Source organism: Pseudoliparis swirei, chromosome 13 (genome assembly GCF_029220125.1).
Source record: "Pseudoliparis swirei isolate HS2019 ecotype Mariana Trench chromosome 13, NWPU_hadal_v1, whole genome shotgun sequence".
Lineage (NCBI taxonomy): Eukaryota > Metazoa > Chordata > Actinopteri > Perciformes > Liparidae > Pseudoliparis > Pseudoliparis swirei.
This window is the reverse complement of record NC_079400.1, coordinates 17,462,547-17,472,814: the sequence shown is the minus strand read 5'-3', so window position 1 is coordinate 17,472,814 and position 10,268 is coordinate 17,462,547. Positions and strand designations below refer to the sequence as shown.

The following is a 10,268-nucleotide window of genomic DNA, read 5'->3' as shown; positions in this document are numbered from 1 at the left end:
TACTTTTTACAGCGTTAGCAGGACAAGGCTGATATTTATCATGGTGAATCATCTTTGTATTGCTCTGTCAACACAATACTCACATTGGAATTCACCAGCTGACCTAACCGCTTCAGGAAGGCGACAGGAGGAAGAAGAATTCCTGACTTCACTTCAAAGACAAACATACTTCGGTACGTAATAGATCAATTAGAGCTCCTGTAGTTCATGATTTACTCATACTTTCGAACAATTCAAGCCCCAATAAGGAGTAATATATACTACACTAAGTATGAACTATTATAGTATATAAGATGATTCTGTAGGGGACATGAATGGACAATGAATTGTACTAAAACACTAAATAATTGTTCACTTTAGAACTTTAATCTGTTGACTGTTTCAATACACTTAATTATTACCTTGTAGCTTATGTACTTTTATTCCGTCTGTATATTTAATATTGATATCGCATTTTTTCATTACAGTTTTTTAAAAACTCCTCTGTTTTACTTTTTATTTCTATTATTGCTCACTACTGGGCACCTGCTGCTGTAATCCTACAATTTCCCCAGTGAGGGAATAATAATGGAATATTTAGTCTCGTCCAATCTAATTCAAGTCCATCTGAAAACACTGACATGGCAATACAGTACGACATTCTCACAGGAAAGGGACGTGACAAGCATGATGATGATCTTAAGAATATGATGCATTGCAGCACCTACAAAATCATATATAATTCTATCAAACTCAAACGAGGCAGCTCAGGACACTCTATCTCTGCTAGAACATCATATACTCTTCCTATTGAGTTCATCTTTTATTTCACACTCCCAATGACAAACTATTGCTTCAGCTCCTGCACATATATGAATACACGCAAATTAAGTATTTAGAATACTTGACTTTGGTGTAGTTCTTATTAATCTGAATTTGTAGGGACCTCACTAAAATCCCAGAGGCACGGGTAGATTGGTACGTTGCGGTTGCTTTTAATCTCCCACTGCAACATTAAAATGCCAGTTTGGAATATTTCTAATCAAGGTGCTTGATCTTTGTTGCGGAGCGGTTGACGACAACTTGTCACATCAGGAATTTTGCTTTCATAAATCCGTTTTCTGAAGATAATTCCTAACCTGGGTTGAGATTCATGATCAACGTGTCAGGCTCTGAGTTATGCCGATTTCCAGGAACCCCAAACTTGCTTTACCTCAGCTCCATTGATTGTAGACCGTGGTCTGATATCAACTATAGGCTGCTTCGTTTTGCTGATGTTGAGCAGTAGCAAAGGATCGTTTATGGGAGCTGCTGGCGGCCTTATCTGCATGACATTGTATGGCCCCGCGACGTCTGAAAATATAATCAAACTAAGCTGCACCATAACCAAGATGGTGTTGATCAGTAGATGTCTGATTTAATTCAATGTTTAAGTTGAGGTATGAAGGTAGATTTGTGTCTTTATTACACAAACAAACAAAAAAGGTTTTGAGAGCAAAGGTTTTTAATTTGAGCGCAAATATTTTTGATTTGCAGCAATAAATTCTAATTTTATAAGCAAAACTAACAATTAATTTACTTACAAACGACAAATTTGATGTCCACGGTGCATTGCTTGTGTCTCATGCACTCCAGGAAACATAAAAGGTAAACTATATCTGTTGTGTACCCACATCTGTTTTTCTTGGAAATGACATCATCCTGTTTTCTTCCTGAAGCTGCCTTTGTGAAGCAGTCTGGTGATGTGTGCTCAAAGTATAAGTGTCCATTGAGTTGCTATAGCAACTACACAAAGTTTAGAAGTTTTAGGATGGCTGAACATTCGTTGTACCTCCTGTCCTGCTAAGGTTGTAAAGAAACATACACATATTCAGAGAATGTTACTGGAAACATATCACCTGCATATTAGAGACCGATGTACAATACTTGAAATACCTGAAATATTTTCAATGTCACATTTTAAGGTGTGAATAACATTTTTTACAACAGCTGAATTCCTGGGTTTGTAAAGCCGGCTCAATCTCACGCAGTCATGACTTACTGGGACACTTGCAATGTCCCATTAGCAATGAATATAGGCCAAATTTGCTAAATGTATAAATCTTATTCATGGTAGTGCAGAACAATGTAGTGAAAAAGAAATGTGAGAACGTTCCTGGTCATTATTATTTAAGGTGATAAGTACTGTAATGGCAGTGATCTGTGTGTAATAACATTCATGACTACTGTATCACACGCACACACACACACACACACACATGAATTGATGATCACACAGGGCACACTCAAAGAAATGACTCATTGGATGAACTCAATTAAATTGTTGGCAGGTTTTCCATCCAATAATTATATGCAACTCCAACTCAAATTTAGCACATCAGTGCAATACAATGTAATTAAGTTAGTCCAACTCATTTGTATCAAATACATCTAAAATAAAATAACGATATTCATTAAATTAAATTAATTTGTGTATGTCCAACTCAAAATATGAACTAACTAACTAACTAAGAAAATATGCAAACTCCACACAGAAGTAAAGCCCCAACTGGGAATTGAACCCACAGACCTTTGGCTTTGAGGCGACGGCGCTAGCCACTACACCACCGTACAGCCCAGAAAGTGTCTTCACCTTGTAAACAACTGATTTTCAGCTGGCGCATGCGCAAAGGGTAGTCCTCAATGAAACACATTTATTTTGAGTTGATATGCACACCATCTAACCTAAATAAATCTAATAAATGAAAGAATTCATACATTTTGTGTTCCACCCATTAAATATAAATATCTATTTTTGTAATTGATTTATTTAAATGTATCAAACAATATTTAAATGTGTCACCTCGAAGAAGGGCTTGAATCGTTTTTGCGAGTGTAACCTAAATAAATCTAATAAATGAAAGTATTCATACATTTTGTGTTACACCCATTCAAAATAAATATCTTCGTTTTGTAATTGATTTATTTAAATGTATCAAACAATATTTAAATGTGTCACCTCTAAGAAGGGCTTGAATCGTTTTTTTGAGTGCATACTCTCCTCAGTAGCACGTCTTTAGTTAATTATTCACTTCAGGTTTCCTTGTCCTTCTCAGAATAACAATGAATCCTTCCTTTATGACTATAATCCATTAAGTAAACAAAGGACTTACCAAAACCTCAAAATCTATTTCCTTTTACCGTGTGGCAAGGAATAATCACGGTCCTATTCATTTTCATGTAAAAAAAAGAAAAGAAAATACCCACATTTTATTGAGCAAACAGAGTATGATAAAAAATAATGTAGTTGTACGAGCTAGCTTGACTAAAGATTCTTTAATGGCAAAATGTAATTCTTTTACGATGTATTGCACAATTCAGTTTCAGGTCACAGAGTTTTTTGGCAGGAACAAGAGGCAATATATAACTTTTTTTGGAATTTTTGTATGTGAAAGTTGTTGCCAGTAGAATAAGCACTATAAGAAAATTCATGGTGGTAGATTAACTCACTATTTTCCACTGATAAAAAGGTAAAATAATTACGATAACATTGTCTTATTTTAGAAAACAAAAAAGCTGACAATATTTTAATGTCTCTCTAGCTATGGTTATAATATAATATATGTGCTTGTGTTATCTGAAGCTTGACTCACAGTGTACGTAGTTTAGCTAGTATTTTACGTTTTTTTCTGTTTTTTTCTTTCTTCCGTGCATCATCTTTTGAATCTTGTAAAAAAAGACACTATTTCATTTTAGGCTATTACTATCAATATGTCAGCCAGGTTAAACCCTGGGGGAGATGATGCGTTTGGTTTTGTGTTTGCTTGTATGTGTCCGTAACCTGCGAGTGTGCACCTCTGTTTTTCTACACAGGCAATATCACATACTGCCGCAGCAACCGCACAATATTTTCGGTTGGACAGTATAATATATATATAGTACTATATCATACTATATAGTAGTTGGCTGCATGCTACAGGATCTCATGGTTGTAATGTTTTATAGCCATTGACTGCCTGCTTACCCGTCACTCAGCACTCTTAACCGGTCCTCATGAGTGAGAACACAGCTGAGTGCTTCGCCGACCCCCAGCCAGAGACACAGACACGCTTATTGTTACGGCTAACGGAAGTAGCCGTACACACACTGCGTTAGCATGCTGCCACTCAGCCGTTGCTAAGCGGGCGGATAGCTTGGTGAGTTTTCCTTTGTGTTTTGGATTGTATGGAGGGTGTCATGTGACATTTTGGAGCCAATGATTTATTTATGTATCGCAATATTGATGCTTGTTGTTGATCTTTTTAATGACACCTCACAGGAATGATTATATAACTTAAATCACACAATACAGCAGCGACGGTTGCAAAAGCACCCGGTGCACCATTGTAGTGGTTGTTGTGGCTGTTATTATTATTTTTTAAATCATAATTATGTTTAATGAAGAAATACCTGAAATGTTAGGGTTACTCATATACATACCCAGTCTTCTCCTCTATATTCATTAAACATTTTAATACATATTAGCTAGTCATATTCATCAAACAAGGACTTCTTGTGATTCTTGAACATTTTATTTATTCAATGTGAAACGTGTGAACAGGTTATAATGCACTATGTGAATAGAAATGACCATACTATAAGTAACAAAACAGAAATGAAAGGTAATAATTAAGAACGAGTCCCGGGAGGAAACCGGTAATCCTTTCTCGTCCGCTGACTCGCCCATCATTGTGCTGCCTTCATTTGGAAATGGATCGAGAAGTCTTCAGACTGGAATTCAGTCTGCTCATAGAACAATAACATAGTATGAACATTACATTACTGCTGTAAATGATATCGCAAATATCAGGTGCTTGATAATTTGGTGATTAATAATAATTGTTATCACCAAAAAGCTCTGAACTTGCAGAACACATTTTTATGTCTTAAAAACTGTGATGAATGGAAAAGAAGGATGCATCAAATGCAGTCTAATAAAACAACTTCTACCTCCTCTTCAACAACAAAAATCCTAGAAAGCTAGAAAGAAGTTTGTTTACACTTGGATGACAATGTCACACACATGTTCTTGTCCTTCTGATGCTTCACTGAAGCTACATTATTGTTATGGTATCTTGTGGTTTTCAACATATCTCATCAAGATTACTATTTCTTCAATCTTTTGTGGGACAAACATTTAAAATAGAGATTTAAACAATGCTGCACAAAACACACTTGATTGACAGACCCTATGGGGTCAAACAGGTTCAATATGTCATATAGATACTTCATAGATCAAAGGCTGGTGACTCCCGAGCGGTTGTGGATCAACTCCGGCTGATCTGAAGTCGGGTCTTGTTGGCCAGGGCTGCCTTGCGGGTCATGGTGGTGCAGCGGGTCAGGATCTCCTCTGTTTTCGGCCTGGGTGGCACCCTGGGAGTGATTGAAGCCGCCTCACTGCCTTTGGAGCCCAAGGATTTTGAGCTGTCAAGGCTAGTGTTGGATCCGCGGCGGTCAGAGACAGTGAGGTCACTAGAACCAGGCTGGAACGAGGCTGTGGGACTGTCGGTGGGAGTCGATGATTCACTGCTTGAATAGTCTGAGAAGCTGCTCTCGTTGCTTGTGTTGCTCGGGCTTCGTGCACGACTGTCTGAGTTTGAGGCGTCGTTCTTCGACAGTGTTGGCGACCAGTTCTCAGATAGGACATCCAGAGATCGGGCCTTTTGGAGATGCCCTGGCACACTAGGCTCCCCTGTTGTCTGACCTAGGGAAAACAACCGTGGCCTGTTTTGGTTATTGCTGCCGGGTGGACGAGGAGCCTGAGGTTCCATGCCGGTTGCCAGGTTCAGAGTGGAACTGTGCAGCTTTCTCTGCAGACTGTAAAGGCCTGCCCGTGGGTTGTTGTATGGTTTCAGGTTCATGGAGGGGATGTAACCTGATTTGCCATTGAACCTGATGAGCCACCAGCCGTTGTCAGACTTCCTCAGCACTTCCACCACTGAGCCAATGAGCACTGACACCTCATCATCCTTCTTGGTTGAGTAACTCCTCACTGCGCAGTACAGGGCACCTAAAGGTCACAAACAAGACAACAAGTTCAAGAACTGCTGTACAGTTACAAATTGTCTTTCTAAAAGTGAATTTTAGTTGAAAAGAATAGATGCAAGTAAACTTCCAGTGGTTAAAGACCACTTAACAAGGTAACGACTCGCATTCATGGTAAATGGTGATTGCTAAATGGACCTGAACTTGGACAGCGTCTTTCGAGTCTTCGAACCACTCAAAGCACTTTAACACTACATGACATCATTCACACACTGATGATAGTGTATATATTACAAATATAGTAATATGCAGTAGGTCCTTCTGACATGCATTGGTTGTTACAGTAATGTCAGATGATGTTACTCCAATATCAGGCTTACAAAGGTTCAGTTTAGTCATCAATCTTGTAGAATGAGATAAGTTCTTGCTCTTTAAAATTCCACTGTGACTACAAGTAACACAAACCTGCAAGCTGGAATCCAGCATCCTCATCGTCCTCTCCTTCCCATAACTCCAGGTAGGGAGCAGGAAACCAAGCCAAGAGCTTGTCCTCGTTCTCCACCAGCCACCAACCTGGAGAGGAAATCAAACATACTTTCAGTAAAACATACATTAGTTGGGGGAGGGCTCAAGGCTATTGCTGATTTTCAGGAAGCAACTGCAATAAAAAGGTTCAGCACTGACCTGTAGGGTCTTTAATCAAAACATCCAGCTTCTCGTCCACAGAGGTCTTAAATGGACGGTTCTTGGTGTCCTTTGTCTCGTAAGCGGCCACGCAGCAGTACGTCTGGGTGACAAACGGGTGAGTGACGCTGCCTGCAAGCTGGCCCCTCACATCACAGCCTCCTTCACCTGAGCCATCAGGCAGATCATCAGACAGAAGGATCATGATGCTGTGTGAGAGAGAAGTCTGTCATTTAAGGTTCAAGAACGTCCATTAAACTCTCACATGACTTCAGCTAAACACTGAGAAGACAACCTACCTGTTCTTGGTGAAGTCCGACTGCAGGTCGTGATCTTTGGGCACGAAGAACTGAAAAACCATGGAGCTCTGAGTCACCGTTGGGTCGCACTTCAACAGCTTGTCGCAGTAGCTCTCCAAGAACTTCATGCGTTGGACAGATCGCTTGGATCCGTTCTGCTGGAGGCTGTTCCTCCTGGCCTGCCCTGGAGAGACGAGAGGAAATTAGGATTAATACCAGATTTGCAGAGATGAATATGAAACTGTTTTGTGTGCTATTCCTCGAATTAATGGTTGCAGACAAATACTAGGAGACCATTTAAATACAACTTGTAACAACCCGTTGAAATGATCTTACCTCTAAATGTAGGGATCACTCTGTTGTTTTTCCTGAAAGGGTTCATGTGAGGGAACCTCTTTTTCAGCTGCATCTGTTTGGAAGAAGAAGAAAAACATTGTAATTCATTATTCTTCCTACAATATAAACAGCAGCCTGAGAACACCAATAGGGAGGTTTTTTGGTCTTACATGAAATTTCTTGAAATCCTTGAAGGACCTGTAGACAACGATTTCAGTCTGGTCAGACCACAACACACATATCATAAACATCTGTGGAAGGAGAACAAGAAAAAGAAAGATTTGAGACCAGAAACTTTTCACACAAACCCAAATACAGCAGAGAGATTTAACACCGCACATCAATAAGTGATTCAGGTCTTAACTCACCTTCAGTTTTGGGGAGTCCCTGTAGACGGCTCCGATAATGCGGGCACTCATCACAAAGCGTTGTTCACCAGCCATCGTCCACTTGTTTGTGTCCGAGCTCTCAGGATGAAAAGCTGCCTTATTGACCTTAAGTATCAAGCTGAAGTGCCTCTGCTGCTCTGCCAGATCAGAGAGTCTGCTGAGCTTTATATACGCTTCAGACAACAGGTGGAGTTGGAGAGAAAAACACCTCAAGGCTGTAAAAAAAAAAGATGTGCAGAGGCGTGCTCAAACCACTAGAGCTGCAGAGGTTGATGTTGAAGAATGTGGAGCTGGAATAAGGCAGTCATGAAATGAATAATTGCTTCCACTGCTTGTCACCGAAAACCCCCAGCTGATGCAATTGCAGGTTATAGTTATATATTAACAAGAGAATACATATTTAAACAAAAGACTCACATTTAATGAGAGATTTTATTGACTGTGGGTCAGTGGGTAGCAGGTCCTTCTTTCAATCAGGGGGTTGGAGGTTCAATCCCCGCCCGAGTCAATGTGTCCTTACGCCCTTCCCTGAAGTCCTTTTCCAGGTGGGTTTCCGGTGGAATACTTTGGCATGGGATATCTGTGGTTTACTGGAGGGTGGGGCCTTAGGGTTTTAAAGGGATCTTATCAGCGGGGTAGTCGGTTGGGATCTGTTGGGGAACGTAGTCGGCCCGGAATTGTATTGGTTTGGTCGGAAGTCGTCGGCCCTGGTTCCCTTTTCTCCTGGCTCCTGGTAGCGTGGTCTTATTGGGCCGACGGTCCCCGCTGAATCTCTGCTTCATCCCGGTCTGGGTCCTGGGCCCTTTTGGTGTTCCCTTTCCGGGCCCTTTCCCCTGGCTCTCCTCTCCTCCTTCCTGGCTTCCTGTTCGCTGTTCCCGGTCTTTAAGGTGCTTATCTCCCAGGGCCTTGGCCCAGGTTTTAAGTTCCCTTTAACTGGTTTTGTCAAAGCCTTCCGGTGAAAAGATATAAGTCACTAACCCAGGTCAAGACTCTCCCAGTTTTCCAAAAGTCCCTTTTGTATTAATTTATTCCAATAAAAAAGCCAATTCATAACCAGGCAAAATTAACAAATTCACAACCAATAAAATATTTTTTTAAATTTCTAATAATAGTAAAACTTTTTGTCCAATTTCACATGAGAAAAACCCCCAAATTCAATAAGGCCCCAAAACTATTTATTTCCATTAAAATTTTAATTTATTTATTATGTCTTAAGATTATCTTTTTCCCTTTACTATGAGCAGGAAACCCAACCCGGGAGGTTTGATCTAACGCCTTTGGCCAAAAATAAAATATTATAAAATTAATTAATTTTTATACATGTTGATCTAATCTATTTTTCCTTACCCTCTTGCTGTCTTTCCCTGTCATTCACCTTTCTCCCCTTTCCTCTTTTTCCCCAACCTTTTTCCGTCTTTCCTCTTTCTTTATTCCAATTCCAATCTAACTTAATTTATTACACATCTGGCTCAAAATTCAATTTCTTCCCCATCCCTTTTCTATTAATTTTTGCATTTCTTCCTACACTTCCAAACAAAGGGGTCTCCCCCCTTCTTGCTGCTTCCACTTCCTATTTTTGCTTCTACTACTAGGACAATGAACGATTACATAATACTTAGGACATTTTTTCAATTTTTTGAATGCTTGTTGGCAGGTTTCCTTGTGCTACCAATTCGTGGGTTTAGTCCCTGCCTTAGCCGTCCTTCTCGTGTCCTTCTGTTAACCCTTTTTTTTTCGCATTCCCAACCGCTGCCTGACAACCTTTTTTATTGGTTGGTTAGTCTTTTCCGGTCTTTCACCATGGATTTTATTGCTTAATTTTTTCTTAAACCCCCGGTGGAAAACTCATCCTGTGGCTACATACAACCAGTACCCCTTTACTTTTTTTAATGTCATTTTTAGTCTTAAACCCAAACTTTTTATGGGTTTTATCCCCTTGAGCTGGGGAAGACCTGTTTTGTCTTGAGCTTAACTTTAAGGGTTTTGTTGTTCTTTGGGAATCGATCATACCTAGTTCTGGTGCAATGCTACTTCACCGTTAGACAATTGCTTTTTTTCCCCATTACTATGGACATGGAAGGACCAAATAAGTTCATTTTCTTTTCAAATTTTTTTATTTTTTCTTGATCCTTTAACCTTGTTTTATATACTTCGCCCTCTTGTCGGGGTCAAATTTGAGTTGTGTTCCCTTTCTTTGTGGGAACCTAAAAATCCTTTTCTAAATTAACCTTTTAAAAATTTTGGGGGGAATAAATATTTGGTTTCAAATATGCAGAAACCTTTTTTGGGCTCTTGGCTAGTGAAATTAAGAATTAAATTTTTTAACAAACCAATTTCAAAATCCCATAAAGGGTTTTTAAATATGGTCGTTACTGTCAAACACTGTATAATAACCACTTTTTAAAACTCCCTTCCTTTTTCGTAAATAAAACCTCAGTTTAAACGGTATGAGTCTTCAACGCCACCATTCTGTAAAAATCCTATTGTTTTCAAAAATAAATAAAAACAATACTTCCGGAAAAAGTATAAAAATCCTTTTAAATTTCTGACAAATTGAACTGGCAATTTAAATGGGTCT

At 39.4% G+C, this 10,268-nt stretch overlaps 1 protein-coding gene across 1 annotated transcript; it reads right to left on the bottom strand.

Annotated features, from left to right (window-relative positions):
* Nucleotides 1–4,507: 4,507 nt before the first annotated feature.
* LOC130203702 (NADPH oxidase organizer 1-like) lies at nucleotides 4,508–7,841 on the bottom strand. The gene is made up of 7 exons (XM_056430065.1): nucleotides 7,670–7,841; nucleotides 7,472–7,552; nucleotides 7,302–7,374; nucleotides 6,966–7,149; nucleotides 6,667–6,875; nucleotides 6,448–6,555; nucleotides 4,508–6,007 (listed from the first exon to the last, which is right to left on the bottom strand). The coding sequence occupies exons 1-7, from the start codon at nucleotides 7,742–7,744 to the stop codon at nucleotides 5,265–5,267; spliced, it is 1,473 nt and encodes a 490-aa protein (XP_056286040.1). The 5' UTR covers nucleotides 7,745–7,841; the 3' UTR covers nucleotides 4,508–5,264.
* Nucleotides 7,842–10,268: the final 2,427 nt, after the last annotated feature.

Coding starts and splice junctions, on each gene's coding strand:
- LOC130203702 (XM_056430065.1), bottom strand. CDS start 7,744: ATGGCTGGTGAACAACGCTTTGTGATGAGTGCCCGCATTATCGGAGCC. Junction 7,553..7,669: donor GGGACTCCCCAAAACTGAAG/GTGAGTTAAGAC, acceptor CTCCTTCCACAG/ATGTTTATGATATGTGTGTT. Junction 7,375..7,471: donor AGGATTTCAAGAAATTTCAT/GTAAGACCAAAA, acceptor TCTTCCAAACAG/ATGCAGCTGAAAAAGAGGTT.